The 16919-nt window shown below is 39.6% G+C and overlaps 1 protein-coding gene across 1 annotated transcript in view; it reads left to right on the top strand.

Annotated features, from left to right (window-relative positions):
- ARPP21 (cAMP regulated phosphoprotein 21) overlaps positions 1 to 16919 on the top strand; it is a 140836-nt gene that overhangs the window by 87226 nt on the left and 36691 nt on the right. Inside the window, 4 exon segments of the mRNA XM_050708821.1 lie at positions 2685 to 2854; positions 5033 to 5137; positions 7560 to 7820; positions 15307 to 15433. Of these exon segments, the coding sequence (XP_050564778.1) occupies positions 2685 to 2854; positions 5033 to 5137; positions 7560 to 7820; positions 15307 to 15433 (663 nt within the window).

Genomic DNA, 16919 nt, shown 5'->3' with positions numbered 1-16919 from the left:
CATGCTGCAAATTTGCCACTCCTTGGGCTCAAAATCTTTGCATCTTATTACAGTAACATTACAAAAGAAGCTCTGTAGGGAGGAGACACAGAGATTGCTGGATGCTGTGCTCGACTATCAAAGTGATGGATGCTGTCAGAAACAGATGAAGAGAAGACAGTTTAAAGAAAAGGAAAAAAAAGAGCTTTGTTTCCTGTAATGAATAGATTTTCTTTCTTTATGTAATATTATTCTTTAGTTCTTTATTCTCCTCTTGGAGAGTGGTTACTTCCTATCTTCTCTTTTGATCCTAACATTGTGTCTTGTAAAGATCTTTGCTTCCTTTCACACTACATAGACACTGACTGTGCAAGCCCCTAATGGCACCCAGAAATGCTGTCAGACTCCCTTCTCTCATTATACTGCTCAGCTCCTTGTCAGGTGTTAGCAACCGTGCTTTCTTTTCCATATCCAGTTTCCTTCGACTTCTCTCCTTGAGTTTAGCCCTCTTCTTCCCAAGATAGAGAACGTTCTGGCTTGCTTTGGAAAGAGACCATTAATGCAGCTATGTTCTTTTACTTTGCATTTCACCTGCTTCACCAGTCTGTTTTACTCTTTAAAGGATTCCCCTTGACATGTTCTCTGACTTGACCTCTTTGACAGTCTAAGAGCATTCATGTTTCATTCTTACTTCTTCAAATTGACATCACAGTCTTTGTCCTATTAGGGCCACAGTTCATAACTTAAATATGTCTTCCCTGTTACCATCTGATCTCTCCTTTTCATTTCCTATTACAAAAATTCTTTTTAAAAGGTCTTTTTCTCATCTGTAAAAGCATTGCTGGACTTTTTCTCTTTCAGTCCTGTCATCATTTGCTGATCCCACGTGAAACGTTCTTTATGGTTTCCCTTCAGCATCTGGCACAGGCTTCAGGAGCCTGTTACCCTGCTCACCTAGTCTGGCTTCCAGCAGGCCACTTAGTGCTTTTTGGACTCATTTTCTCCATGAGCCTCTGCCACAGTATTTTTCCCTTTAGACAGCAGTCTGTGGCATTTTGGTTACAGGTATTTATTCTTTGCAGCTTTGCACCATGTGACTAGCAGGGTCACAGCTGATTCTTAAGGAGAAGATAACCTTTAACTAAACTTCCACTATCTCGTTTTGTGGGGCTTGAATATCCCAAACCCATGAGAAGACACCAATTGGAAGTAAATATGTGTTGTTACAGAATCACAGAATCATCTAGGTTGGAAGAGACCTCCAAGATCACCTAGTCCAACCTCTGACCTAACACTAACAAGTCCTCCACTAAGCCATACTACTAAACTCTACATCTAAACGTCTTTTAAAGACCTCTAGGGATGGTGACTCAACCACTTCCCTGGAAAACAGGACAGGACGTTTCTCTCCATGCTATTTTCACCCAGGGTCTTCATAGCAACAAGCAAGAAACCATCTAATGCACAAAACTGACCTCTGCTTACCTTCTACTTGCTTTGATCGTTGCCTTTCTCACTGTGAGCGTGACTTAATCCAGCAAATGTGGAGAGAGAAGGCAAGGTTTCTTTAGCTGGTTCTTCTCATATGGTTCTGACCACAATAAGAGGAAGGAACCAAAAGACAGGGGCTGATGAATAGACAGAATAGGCAGAGGCACTAATTCTACCAGAGGTGATATAAAAACCAGAAGTTTGTCATTTCACTATTACTGAGTCACCAGATTCCTCCAGACCTCCCATTTTGTCTGAAATATTCCTACTTCAGGTAGGTACATTGTTATCACTTTGTGGTTTAAATTTATCATTTCTAATGTAAACATATAATTCATTTGATATATGAATTTATATATTTGTCTTCACTTCTATAAAGTGAAGACAAACTAAGGTCACAAATACATGTTGCCTACAGAGGAAAACCAAAAAGAAATGTTTTTCCTCTGTAAGGCAATGACTTTGATAAATGTTTTTTTTTTTTTTTATAGATGTTAATTTTGCAGGACTGCTCTTTCCCCAGCTAAAATATCTGAAGCAGAGTTCAGCAACTTATATGTTATGTATGTACCAACTTCTGCCCTTAGTGGAAATGTATGTAAAAAGATTTTCACAGACATCTTAAGTATTCCTTCCCTGATAACTTCCAGGGCTGTCTCCTGTAATTACTTAGGATACCAGTCTCAAGAGAATAGCACTGTTACAGTGTTGTCAGTGCTATAACAGTGTGTAAATAAATTAGTAACAAGGTCTTGTTTTTACTTCTATGTATATGAAGTACAGTGTGTCAAGAGTAGCTGTATACATTTAGCTACTGTTGTGCAGCAATAAAATGTACATGAAAATCCTCTGGCTCCAGTGTTTGTTCCAGAGTTCAGTTTTAATATTAACTGATTCATCATTGAATGACTTCAAGTAATCATAGCACCTGAATCATCTTATTGTCATGGCAACCTTTTACTCACTTTTTGGAAATTAGTACTGCCAAAACAAAAATCTGTTATCTGAACAAAAATCTGTTATCTGTTATCCTTGCCTGAAAAAAAATAAAAACAAAAAGATGGCCAATACTGTAATGAGGCATTGAGAGTAACTAGAACTTTACTGTTGTAGTAGGTCAGTTAGTAATCACTTAGACAAGCTTCTGGACTTTCACACAGAAAATAGAGCATTTTAAAAAGTGTTCAGCACTTTTTGGTGTTGTTTTGTTTCAGGTCAACCATTTGTAAATCCTGATGGGACGCCTGCAATATACAATCCTCCCAGCAGCCAGCAGACAATGAGGAGCCAGATGGTGGGACAGTCTCAGCAGCAGCCTTCATCCCAGCAGCCTCAGCAGGTTCAACAGCCACAGCAGCAAATGGCAAGTCACCTTGTCACACAGGTAGGTGTGGAGGCCATTGGAAAAAGAAGTGAAGCTCTCAAAGGATATGAAGAATGACAGAAGGATTAGGGTAGGGAAGGACGCAGCTAGAAAAAATATCTTCTTTTCTTTTGAGACAAATGGGGCCCATGATATATGTATTCGACATGGATGAAACAGCTGGAGTAGGAGAATTCCTTTAAAAATTCCGTCTAAAGGATGGTTTCATTTTGAAAAGGACCATTAAGCTGGTTGGAATATGTCTACATAGTCTTTAAATTTATTTTGGAAAAATTGCCATGTACGTGAAAGTTGAAGCATTCAATTTCAGACTAGTTCAATCTGTAGTTCTGTACAAATTGTGAAGTTGAGTGAAGTTATGGGAGCTCAGATCTATATTGACTCTTTGCCGGACAACTTTCCATGGCTTGGAAAATAAAAGTGTGTATTAATGGTTTCTCCTTTGTAATGTTTAATTACTCTCCCCATTTTCTCTATTTTTACTGCTGTGTAGGTTTATACTATATTAATAGTAAAACTCGGGTAAATTTGCTCCCTAATGCTAGTAGACCATTAGCAGTACTGCGTAAAATTTTACAGTACTATTCTCATTATTCATTTCTGCTCTCTCGATAAGAGAGTTGTGGCATGCAACGTAGGTAGAGGTTACAAGAATATTTATACAGACCAAACAGGCATGGAGATTTTCATTACCACCATGCCTGAGGTAGGGTATTGACCACTGTTTCTTAGCAGCAATGGCTGTCAAGCTGAGGGCAGAACTAGAATCCATTAGTGATAGCGTGAGAGTGGAAGGAGGAGAATTTGAACAGCAACTTTTCAAAGTTTACCACTTTGTGGATCTTTAAGGATTCTTGAGAGCTCTGTGCATGCTTGGCGGCTCTGGCCATTCACACTTCTACAGATTTCTCCTGATGTGATGTGAACTGCCACGAACTTTTCCCTCTCCCTTTCAGCAGCAGTGGGGTTGAGTTAAAAAATTCAGGGACAACTTGGGGCCCTGCAAACTCTTCCTTTTCAAGTTATATCAGGGCTGGGCTGTAGGTAGCCTTCTTTCCAAGCACCCCTGCCCCAACAGAAAGACCCACGATGATCTGTCTGTGCACCATTCTCTGGCTACAACCCCACTCCTACCTGGAACTCTGGAGCTACAGCAGTAGTGGGGAACAGCAGCATAGTTTAGGCACAGTGCCATGGTGCTTCAACTCCTTGGCCCCTGGATGGCTGTGGCACATGGCCAGCCATAGCCAAGCATGGGCAGCTGCCTTTCAGTCTGATTCAAACTTAATTTTGTGGATTGCGTGCCTAGCATGAACTAGCATGAACAAGCATGAACTGCAAAGCAAGCAGAGGGAACTATTCCAGCAAGAATCCTATATTCTACTTGCTCCCAGAGCAACCAAAATCTACAGGGCTTTTTGTGTTATAATTTGGCACAGTTTCGTCCCAGCTTATCCTGTGAGACAATGTTTAAATTCAGTGAAGTGCTCCGATTTTACTGGGTTTGGACTAATGCTTGTGGTTTTTGTCTTGATTTGGTCTCAGCGGTTTTAGAAGGAGGTGGTAGCAAACCTGTGTAAGATTCAAGTTAAACGGTAGATTAAAATAAAAGGAATAGTAAAGCTATTCCAAGGCAATAATGCTGTAGAAAATTGTTCTTTTGCTTAGATAAAATGTGATTTGAGCTGACAGACCTCTCTCTTGTTAATTCACAACTTGTTTTTCTCTTTCTAGCTACTGTGTTCTGCCAAAGCAGCTTTCCGATCAGTATTACTTTGCCTATAGCACACTCAGAGTTAAATCAGTCATTATCAGCAAAATCCACGTGTATACTTACACTGTGTTGCTCTTCTATTTTATCTCAGTAAATTAAATATAGAATCGTAATTTTGGCTTTGCTTCACATCAGTAATAAGAGAGTGTAGCTGTGGCTTTATTTACTCTAACAGCCATCAAATATAAGAAAATAAGCAGAAATTTGTAATAAAGAATTTTTTGTGAAAAGCCAAATCGAGGACTAAAATCCCAGTACCTGACCTCTTGTACTGTACTGGTGATTAGTCACCTGCATTTTCAGAGCTGCGTTTGAGAAAGACCTTTGTAATCAGTAACAGAGTTTGTTGTTGCCGTTCTCTAAGTGGGTTGTATTTATTGTCTTTTGCTGTGTTTATTTTGCAGCCTGTTCAGGCAATGCAGCCATCTTCTCAGTCAGTGCAATATCCAGCAGTTTCTTATCCTCCCCAGCATCTCCTGCCAATCTCTCCAACGCAGCAGTTTTCTGTGGTACTAAAGACTTTTGTATTTTCCTTTACTTGAAGTTGTGTGTGTGTGCATGAGTGTGCTTGAGAGCCTCAAGGGCTTGATACTGCAAGGGGCTTCCCAAAATGAGACCCCATCTCAATCCCTTTTAGCCTTAACACTTTTGATACTGACAAGCATTTTGTAAGAGTGTACCCACTGATTCTAGTTATCCAGCCTGGGCAATGAAGTTAGGAGAAGGGTTCTCTACCTGGTTAGTGGAACCTCCAGAAAATATTCTGTTGTGCCTGTGTTAGGAGCCTGTCTTTCCCCACTTTGTCAAGGGAGCTTAAATTGCTAGCTTGAGTATTTGAGATTTGGGTATTTTATGTCCACAAAGACAGGAGAAGAGACCTCTAGGACATCAGTATACTAAAACTGCTGCCTGGATTTATTCCCTGATCATACCAGAGCACTTGGAAAATAGGATATTGGTGAGCCAGCTGCAAAAGGTGTGATACTATCATGTATCATGACAAAGCACTAATGGCTCATATATAATAAAAATAAATAGAGTACACTTTTGGAGTCTGAATCTGGCTTGGTGCTTATAAGACTAAGTTTACATGGTTGTAAAATGAAGCTGATATTTTAAGAGGTGCTACAAGTTTTTTTGTTTTTCTTTTCTGTTATTCTCTTTCATGCTGGTAATATTGTTTAAGGCTAATTTTTCCAAGGTAGAGTTGTCACCTAGTTATAATATAAGATGGAAACAAAGCCGAACAGATCCCTGCAGCTGGAATAGTATTATTAATTCCTGGTAGATGAACAGTAAAAGACAAGAAAAAAAAGACCACTGCTGAATGGAAGTTGGATATCTCAGTGCTAGTTCCCGTGAAAAGTATCCTGCAGGCATCTCAGGTTGTTCTAAGTGGTAGTAATACCTCGGCCGATAGTTTTAGCAGCTAACTTAATAGTGAAACTTCGCCTTCTTTCTGAAATTGTTTTCATAAATGCTGAATTAGTGTCCTTAATATCCATTACATTGTACATACAGTGTGTTAAATCGTAGAGTTTTGAAGCTCTTGGTCTCTATTGTGCAAATCCAGAGGCATTCCAGGTGCAGTAAAGTTTCTCATTGAATTTGTTTGCAATCATTTGCCACCCAGGTAGTCAATGTACTAAGTTTTTAAAGAAACAACTTCAAATAGACGACTTATGTGCCTGAATATGAATGTAAGGTGACGCTAAATTTAATAGCGATCGTTTCTTTTGTCACCTGAAGTTCTGGCTAAGAGTGTTTAAAATGTTTGCACATGTTATCTGCTTGCAGACTGGAAGGGTGAGTCTCTGTGTAGCAAGTGCTTGTTGCAGTGCTCTCCGCAGAGACCCTTTTTTCTATTTTGAAGTTTCCCGTCATAAGTATATTGTGTGGAATGGTTTTGGAGAGTGAAACACCATAGGGATGTCAACACAATCAAAGAAGCTCCATTTAAAAATAGATTGGGTGTTTTAAGTAAAAATAATTTTTGTAGTGCTTATTCCCTGTTCCTGAGGAGGAAATAAAGAAGGGACCGTAGTCTCCATATTAGCACACACTGTAGTTTTATGATGGATTTATTACTATATAGAATACATTTTAATGTTGGATATTTAAGTCTTGTAGTATGGGCACAAATGAAGATGCATAGAGCCACATTTGTAAGTCTTTGACCTTCATAAAATAAACTTGAGAGTTGATTTTGTATGGATATTTTTGCAAGACTGAACAGATACTGTCTAGAATCCTTGTGTCATTACCAGCATGTAATGAGACTTAGGTCCATTGACTTAATTTGGTATGTTCATCCTACCATAGATTTTTCCCCCTCTCCAGTCAAATAAAATACTTGTTTCTTTTCAACGCTGAATAAGAAGTCTTGAAATAGTAACTGAAGGCTTAGCTTTTTTTTTTACCTTCTCTGTGTTTGCAACCTTGGATTTTTTCAAAACAGTCCAAAAAGGAAAAGTTCTGCACCTGAATCCTACTGAATTCCTCTTGGGATCATTTTGAAACACAGGTGAAATTACCAGCATGTCTTTGGCTGAGGAATTCTGTGTGGAGGAGGTATTCATCATAAAGTTATTCTTGTGCCCTTTATACAGAAAATGTCGTCTTCTGAATGCTGTAAAGTTCACTGTCATTTAGGGGGAAAAAAAGGGAGCGGGAAGGGTAAAAGCCAAAATAATTGGCTTTTGTGCTAATCACCTTGCAGCCCAGAAGTCTTTGTCAAAGCATTTATAGTCATTTTCATTTTAATTGCCTTCATTTTTTGTAGATATTCATGCAAAGTTTGGCACTTACTTGAGCTGAGCAATTCGTTTTCCCTTCATGCTCTGTTTGAATCTATTTTGTTTTGCTAATTTGCATAAGTGTCTACCACAGATATCATGTCTACACCATTTTCTACTGGCTTTTGCCCTGCAGCGAGATGACATGACAACACAGTTTAACCAGATGAGCTTGAGTCGTCAATCATCAGGAGACAACCCTGAATCGCCTTCTGGCCCTGTCTACCCGTCAACTATCTTACAGCAGCCTGCCCAGCAGACGGGTTACATTATGGCTTCCCCAGCTCAACTTCCCCCAGGAGGCTTTACAGGTTCAGGTCCACCAGTGTCTCAGCAAGTGCTGCAGCCACCACCGCCGCCCCAAGGCTTTGTGCAACAGCCACCACCACCTGCTCAGGTAGGCAAAACCTTTGCGTCCCTCTATTGCCAGTTTGGCATGATGCTCTTTGTAACATCAGAAAAAGAATATAAAATATATTCTCCAAGTTCTTGATTTTTTTAAAATTTTATTTTTCTTGGTAAAAGTTTAGCAGATTTTTAGGCAACAGGAAACTTGCAAAGCTTCTATCATTTCCTGGGTTTCAGCAATTCATTCCCTATCCCCAAACAAGTTTCTGAACATATGTTTATACTCCAGGACACATCTGCACATGAATATGGAGGAAGAGAGTGAGTAAATATCCGTAGTCCCTTTTCCCTGTATATGTACCAAAAGAGCAACATACACATCAGCCCAGGTAGTCGTTAATCATATTTAATTGACTTGAACATGTGAGATGTCACAGATCAATAATTTTTACTGTCTTCCTGAAGACTGATTATGTTTTACTGTTCACTACCAAACATCTCTACTTGTCTCCTGGGTACCTTTACAGAATATTGAAAGTGATTGCTGTCGAGAAGTAAAATGCACAGATGAATTTCTGGCCCATTTTTCAGGGCATACACTTTAAAAAGCTAAATTTCTTATCCAATTATGGATAACTTCATTTAAACTTTACTTTAAAATGCTACTAATACTATGTATCCTATTTTCATTTTATCCCTTTGAAGAAGGTATTTAAAAAATAAAGTATAAAAGCTCAACATTTCTTTTAATATCAAAGTAATGAAGAATTCGTGCTGTTATAATGCTTTAAGTGGGCTGGAGATCTAGCGCCTTGCTAATTAACAATAGAAGAAATCAGAGGAATACTGGATGCTCGCATCCGTTAGAGGACTGTGGCATCCATTGTTTCTGAAGTTAGAAATTATACACCCCTTTTTCTCAGAGAAGGATTATGGAAAAATAATATTAAGGAGCTGAAATTCAAAATAATGTTATGATTTTTTAAATGGAAAATAATGCTAATAAAAGGTTTCAGTGTTGACCAAATATAGGGGTTTTCTGTTTGTTTGTTTTAATTTTGGGAGGGAAAAATGACTTGAAGAGCAGAATCCCATGATGCATCCCTCTCCCTGTTCAGATCGTGTTTTCTAAGTGACTGAGTAGTTGCTGTCCAGCATTCTCTCCCCACATCTAACCCCTGCTGCCCTCAGTGTTTTCAAGCATCATTTAAGCAAGCCTCACAACACTTCTAGTGAACCAGATCAATGCGAGCACCTCCATTTTACAAGCTGCCACTGCAACAGGGGCAAAGCGGTACGTTTCACAGCTCTGCAAGCTGGGGGCTTTGCTGTAGGAGCTGAGGGGATGGCAACCGTCACACTGCCTGGTGTGTTGAGGACCCTGCTATGGGGCTGCATGCCTCCACCTCTCCCATCTCAGGGGAGACCAAAAATGTAGGACACTCTGGGGTGTCTACCTAGACCCCCTTCAGTTGACTTCGGTGCTTTTCTGAGCTTACGTCACAGCGTTGCTGGCTGTGCAGTGCTCATCTGGGGGTTGAGTGGTGGGGCTTCCCCTTTGTGCTCTGTAGCTCGGAGCAGGGTTTTTTACTCCGACTAGCTTAGCGTCACTTTGTGAAGCTGTTTTCTGTTATTAAACTTGTTCTGTTGTTCCTGGTGAGACAGAGAAACTTCTTCAGAGGACAAGTGAAGAGGAGGTGACTTCTCATATATAGGTTGCTGTAGGACCAGTAATATACTACCGGTATGTCTTAATTGCTGCTGTGTCTCTGTCCATATCACTTATGTGCTACATACAGGGGCTTTCCTCTTACATCATAATAAACTGGAGAGTTACTGAGGGGTGGAAAAAAAGAATCTTCTGGGTTTGCAGCAACTTTAGTTACTTCCTCAGGGAACAGTTTTTCTTCGGGGTGGGGTAGAAAGGTGCAAAATTCAGAGCTGTCAGCTTCCTCGGCATTTGTTGCATGTGCACACCTTTCATTTCCAAGTTGTCACTGTCCCAAAAATCCCATCTTGTCCTTGTCTTGTTCAAATATGTCTGTGGAAGAGGGTGTGGGGGGGTCAGTCCCCGCTGGCCATGTTCACATACTGTGAAAGTACGGTGGCCTTGGTCTGCTGGAGAGGGAAATGGGGCAGCAGCTTTTTGGCATCAGCATACACAGATGGAAGATTATGATCTAGAATATGGGATGGTGGTTTCAGTGCTACTCATAGCACAAATCGGGGATCTCTCTTACAGGAAGCTAACTGAAGACTTGGGAAATAGTAGTTCCTCTGTTCTGACTGCCTGTACCAGCTTTACCAGTTCAACTTACTGGGCAAGGCAGCTAGACCATAATGCCCTCCCCTGCCCATGGCAAAACTTCTCTGTGGTACTGGTTACTGCCAATCTGAATGCCCTGTTACTCTTCTGGATTTAGATGCGATACTAGGCTGGTTTCAGATGCCAAAGCAGATAGTCTGAGGAAGGCTTAAAACCAGAAAAGCAATAAAGATAGCAATGCCCGCAAAACACTGTGATGCATTAATAAATGCAAAGTAATCAATGTAAAAGAACTTCTATATCTTAAATGTTCCTATTGAATTTACACCAGTGAAAGAGAGGCTAGACTCTAATGGCTAATTAGTTCCCATAAATGCATTGCTGATAAGGTTCTAGTAGATTGGCTGTGGGGCCATCTATGCTGTTGGAAGATAGGAGAGCAATGAAAATTTGTGTAGAAGTCCTGTACACAGTATGAACTTTTCCTTTGGGAGCTGAAAAACGGAGTAAGAAAAGCTCTCCAAGCCTTCAAACCCAAAGGTACTACGTTAAATTATTAGCTTTTGTATTAAAATTCAATTAAATATGTCTCTACAGCTGCCCTCCAAGTTGATGTATCAAAGTAGCAACAGACTGAGTTTGGAAGGGCATGCCTAAGAAGTGGTGAGAGGACCTCTTACGCTTCTTTTGCCACTTTAGCTATTCCACAGCTTAACAACAGTCATGATTTAATAACCTGAAAATAGTGTTCTGTATTTGTTCAGCTAATTGGGAAGAAAAAAGGACAAAACACCTTTGCCTGGGTTTTCTGAAAGGGACTTTGAGCAGCAAATTCCCTTGTTTGCTTTCTGTATCGCAGATAGGGAACATCTTCACTTTCTCAGTTTTCTTCTCTTTTTGATATTTCTTCAGTAGCACTTATGGGCTCAAGCACTTCAGTAAAGGTCCACAACAGTTTTTGACAACATTCTCTCATTGGTGCTTGTCACTGCTCAGCATTTGGTGCTTATAGTTTCTGCCTCTGCAAATGAAGAAATGGGAAAACGGCAAGTACTATGACAATGAGGAGGCGGCATATACTCATTTAAAACTTATCTCCACCTCTGACTCACCCTTTATGAAAGTTTATGAAAGGGCAAAATGATGTCCAGAAATGAGATGGCATGAATTCTTGGAGAGGCTGGGAGAAGTAATCCATGTTGAGGGATTTTTCACCTGAATTAACTATGTGTCATTACTTTGAGATGACTCTTTGCAGAACTCCCCTCCTAGAGAATCCATAGGTATCGTAAGACAAAATCCTTATTCATAGCATGTCTCCTGTAGAAGACATGAAAAAAGGTTGGGGTGTCAATTTGGAGGCAGAAGTCCTGCATGTGGGTGGTCTTTTCTTGATGATCTGATGCAATGGTATTGGAGGATATGCCTGCAGGTGTTGTACACAGGTCGTTGTTGTTTTGTTACTGCTATTATAATTGTCATGGAGGATAAGGGGAAGAGAGAAATCCTTGATGAAAGACTCAGCACAGTCAGTAATGATATCGGGAAGAAATGTACCTTTGCGTTTCAGTACATTATTGTGGTTTCTGTTGTCTTTGCTCCCATTTTATGTAACTGTAGCTGCCATTAGCAATAGAGTCAGAATCATTAATCATCTGGATGAAGGTGTTAATCCAAACATAACTAGATGTCAGCAATATTAAGAGAAGGTAGAATACCTGTGTGATGACAGAATCAAGCTGTGAGTCAGTAGAGAGATAAGCTAGGAAAATAAAAATGAGTCTGAAAGATGTGTGGAATTGTATTCCTACAATGAAGAAATAAACAGTGTAAACTTAATGAAAGCTGTTAGAGAGCATCTGAGAGACACCTGGGCTGATGATGCATTTTCACTGTATGTGGACAGAAAAAAAGTAGAAAGCCAGTGCAACGTTGACTCTTTGCCCATCACTTAGAGACAAAGCACGGTAAAAGGAGGAAAAAATAATGGCAGTACATGCAATGAGTGTCTTTGAAGTGAAAGTGATGTACCCAGTCCTGTTGCAGTTTAACTTAAGATAAAATAGAGATACGTTAGAATGGTCAGCCTCCAAACGAAGAGGAGATTCACCTACAAAATAAGAATATCCCAGACAGAAAGGATCATCTGTCAAATATTTTCAGGGTAATTAGTGCAGAGAGGAGATTTTTCATCATGTCAGTGATAAAATCATAAAGTAATGTCTTTAGGCTAAGAAGGTGGTATCTAGGTTATGGTCTCAGACGGGCAGGTTTTTTTAGGATAATCAAATAGTTGTGTTGGCATGCTTGTTAGTGTAGTGAAAACTTCTCAGTTCTGTAAATGTTATACTATCTAAAGGTCCAGGATTAGACTGTGCATTCACATAGGAAAGCAATTCAAATGTAATTTGGCATTTCTGTAGGCTTCAATGGAAATAGTGTTTTTTGTTGGAGAGCACATAAGTAAGATATTAGTAATGCTGATGTAATGAGAAACTGAAAAATTCAGGAGGGTCAGAGGGGACAATGTGAGCAGTACTTGTTACTTGCAGTCCCTCTAATTTCACTGTTCACTAAGTAATATCAAAAAGGACAAATAACGTCTCGCCTACTGAAATATAGATGTACTCAAGATAAATGAAAATGGATCCTTCCAGACCCCAATCACCAAAGACCTATATTATCCATGTCTATATTTTACACCAAGCCATTCTTTTAACATCTGATCTCTTCTTTGCAAGATGTGTGTGTGATTACTAGCAAGTTCATCCATTAGTCTTTTAAAATTGAATGATTTTTTACCCAATATTCCTACTACTAACATTTTTCAGGGTGATAGATTGCACTCTGATAAGCTTCTAAATGGGGTGTATAACAAATGTATTACATTACAGCGAATTCAGAAGATGAGAGAAAACACTTTGACTAATTCTGAAAAGTTAATATGTGATGAAAAAAATAGTAAAATCCAAATACACCTGTAATGTTTCAGTGTAAGTGCATGTTTTGATGCTGAGCATGTTCAACTACTAAACCTCAAAACTCTACTTCAAAATCTGTTCTTTAGGCTATGTTTTAAAGTTTGTAGTTATAGACTCCTCCCACAAGAGAGAATTCACACACACTTGTGTGTTTTCAAATATCTAGAGTATTGTTTGCACAAGGAAAATGAGGAAGTGGAGGGTAAATCAAATAAATTTAAATTCTTTAAGGGAGATTAAGATAATAATAACAATAACAATAATAATAATAATAATAAAAGAGATGATATCTAATCTGTTCCTCTGCTCCAAGGCAGGATCAACTATATTTCTTGACTTGACTTAGCTTGAGTCCTCTCACCTCCGTCAAGTCTGCTATTGTAGAGTCTTGCTGAGAGCAGCCAGGTTTCCACATGATGAGTTTATGGCACTAAACTGTTCTGATCCATTATTTACACTGCTATGATGTTTAAAGAGTAGATTTGCACCCTAAATGTCTGTGTCTACTTTCCTGGCTTTTCTCTGCACAGACACAAATTCATTGTGTTTTGTTTTGTTTTGTTTTGTTTTGTCCATTTTACAAGGCATTTTGATTTTACTGTAGTCTCTAAGAAAACCAATGACTCAAGGACAGGTTACAGCCATTAGGTCTCACCTGGTGTCCTCATGAGGGAAGATAGCTAACAACATTTTCCAGTCGAAACATTCTTGTCTTTTTCATATTGGTTTGAACCTATCTGATACTATCGGGTGGGGGTGGGGGTGGGGTGAGCTACGTGAGCTATGTGATTTCCATTGATTCAAGAGAAAATTAATAAACCTTGCAAAATGAATGGGTATTCAACCTCTTGACTGACAGGTGATATTGATTGTCAGCCTGTTTGGGGGTGTTCTCTTCACCAGTATCAACTAGTCCAGTTATGTTTATTCTGATACTTTTTCTACCAAGCATATTCATTAGTCATTTGCTTGCCCAATTGGCCATGCATACCCTCTTCTCTATTTTTTTTAATCTGTGCTTGTTCTCTTTCATCTGACAAAGTCTCTAGGAAAATTTCTGATCTCTTTTACAATGTTCTCTCTGTATACAAAATAATGCAGTTACCTTTATTCAATTAATTCTTTCCTTGATGGGTAATCAGAATGAATGAACTCTTCCAGGAGCATTCTCTATGTATAAATAAAAGTGGCAAAAATAGTTCTAAGTTTTGTAAGAAAAAAACAAAAGCATTTTGTATAACTTCATGGATGTGTCTGAGTAGGATAAATGATACGTGCAAGGAAAGATACTGAATGATTTTTAAAGAAATGTTGACAGACTTGGCAGAAGTCATGAGAGAAATATCATTCAAGCCTGTGTTCCTCTGCAGTTTGTTGGTACCATAAGCTTCTGAACTTTGTAAATTAGCTGCAGAATCAACTGCGGATGAAAATGAAAAACTTTGAGTGCTCTGAACTTGCTAAGGGTCAGTTGAAAACTGTTTAGCACAGATTTCTCAGTAATGGTGATAGAGCACGTACAGAAAAAATCCTTAGCTTCATTTGCCCTCAAACTTCACGTTCAGCTACGTGATAAGGTGATGTAGAATGCATTGTTCTATAGTAATAATAATAGAAAAAAGAAGTCCACCTTGCAGAACTTGCTGAATCAATGCCTTCCTTTAGCTCCTGCAAGAAAAAAAAACTATGATTGTTTTTGCACACTAAATGCAGAAGGAGCTTTATGCGGAAACGTTCACTTAAGGAAGGATGTAGCTATTAAAAGTGGGAATTTAATAATAGTTTCATACAAGTATTACAGGCATATGGATTCTATCTTTCCCTCTCTCTCTCACCTATCTATATTTTTTACTCCAGGCCATTCTTTGCTTCATACTAATCATTTCCTCCAGAGTTCACTTAATGGTTCAGTATGCTGTCTATGCGTATTATGTTGATAATGGAAGGTGTTGTTTGCATCCATTTTTCTGCAGCATTTGATACTTTGCTATGATTTCTTTAGTATAAAGGTGTAGGTTTTTTTTATGCATTCTGTATGTTTCTCTTCTAATTAAAACTTTTTTCTATCTGTTTCTCAAAGCATCTGAGAGTGAATTTGGTAACAACCCTTTTCCTAGCAAAGCTGAAAACAAGCAGCAGTGCGTGAAGAGACATGAAGCAAGTCTCTCCTCTTGATTACTGTTACCAATATGCTTTACCTTAACTCTTGCTCCTCTTCCATTTTGGTTTTGTAAGTTTTCGAGTTTTTGAGTATGTAGTTAGCTGCTGTTCTCTCTCTCTCTTTGCAGATGCCAGTGTATTATTACCCATCTGGTCAGTACCCTACCTCAACAACTCAGCAGTACAGACCCATTGCCTCAGTTCAGTACAATGCACAGCGGAGTCAACAAATCCCGCAGACTGCACAGCAAGCAGGTATTTATATCTGCTACTCATTTCTTCAGCTACTCACAGTGCATTTTACTGGTGAAACCTATTGGTTGTGTTTTAATTTTGAATTTGAACAATATAGGAGAAAGCTGGTTATTGTTTTCTTTGAAAATACGGTGAAAATTGAAGATTGGGAAGCTGCTTGGAGGTACCAAGCAGTGGAAGAATGGAGATTGCATTCTCCACCACTGCTGTCCTGCATACAGTGCCATGTCCTCAGTGTCAGTGCTCCACATAACAGGCACACAGAGAACATGAGCAGTCAAGCCAACTACATGCAGTTTTGTCCTTCATCATGCAAACTCCCCAATCATTTGTAAAACAAGACATGTTTCAGCTCTGTGCCAGAGGTTTGCAGCACTGCAGACCGGGCTGGTGCTGTGTTTTGTCATCGTTGTGCTCCACCACCTTCTGCTTTACCTGAGCCTGGGGAGCTGTGCGGTGGCCCATGTGGTTGGCGGCTGGAGGGACCAGTACCCGCAGGGATGTGCGGCTGGAAGGGGGGCCGTTACACTGTAAGAGAGTGAGTAGCAGGTCTCACAGTGAACCGGTCTCTTTTCCTGCTGTGGCATGCCACTCCTGATGACACCAGAGTAAGAGGGGCATAGAGTTGGGCAGCTGCATGTTGGGGAGGGTAAGGGCTGTGCTTGTGAAAGGATCCTTGCATTTCTGGTGAATAAACAGCTCATTTGGTTTTGGAGGGTTTTGTTTAAGTCATCGGTTGCCTATTCCTTTAGAGCACACCTTCCATCATACAGTGTCTCAAACAGTAACCCCAAGGAGGGGGTGTTGTTTCCCAGCAGGGCTTGCAATTACAGACATGCTGGGTAGGATAAAGCATTCATCTTTCTGTCTGGGTTTGACAGAAAGTCTTCTGAATGGCAAAGCAGGTTCCCTGCAAAGGCATTGGTAGGAAAACCTTTTAAGATGCAAATCAAGAGCCCAGACAGAAGAAGGGAACAAGACTTATGGGGTCATGCAGCCTGTCACCCTGTCTTTGTAATGTAACTGCTGGCAATTTTGTTCATGTTCTCTCAGGCGGGCAGGAAAGCAAAGACACAACAAACAGCTATAACTAAGCAATTGATTACTTTAAAAAAATAAAAATGCTGATCTATGCTTTAATAAAATTGGTGTTGGTCTGGTCAGTGTCAGTGGTGGCTAACAGCGTCTGCTTTCATAACTTTGTATTTCTACATTCATGAGAGAGAAGGAGGTGAGATATTGCACAAAGGTCATCTGTCTCTTCTAGCTTCTTCTGCCTTGCAGTCTGGCACCGTATTTATTACCTCAATATACTGGATCTTTGAACCTAAGTGCAAATCAATTTATAAGACATCTGGCTCTGCCGTGTTATTATAAAAGCATATTTATCAGTTTAATGCTACATCGATAGCATAGTGGGGATTAGGGTAAATGAAGTGCAAAAAAGTCTGAAATACTTAAGTGATGTTCTGGAGACAATTCAGCT

This window comes from Cygnus atratus, chromosome 2 (assembly GCF_013377495.2).
Source record: "Cygnus atratus isolate AKBS03 ecotype Queensland, Australia chromosome 2, CAtr_DNAZoo_HiC_assembly, whole genome shotgun sequence".
Lineage (NCBI taxonomy): Eukaryota > Metazoa > Chordata > Aves > Anseriformes > Anatidae > Cygnus > Cygnus atratus.
This window is presented reverse-complemented; position numbering and strand designations above follow the sequence as displayed.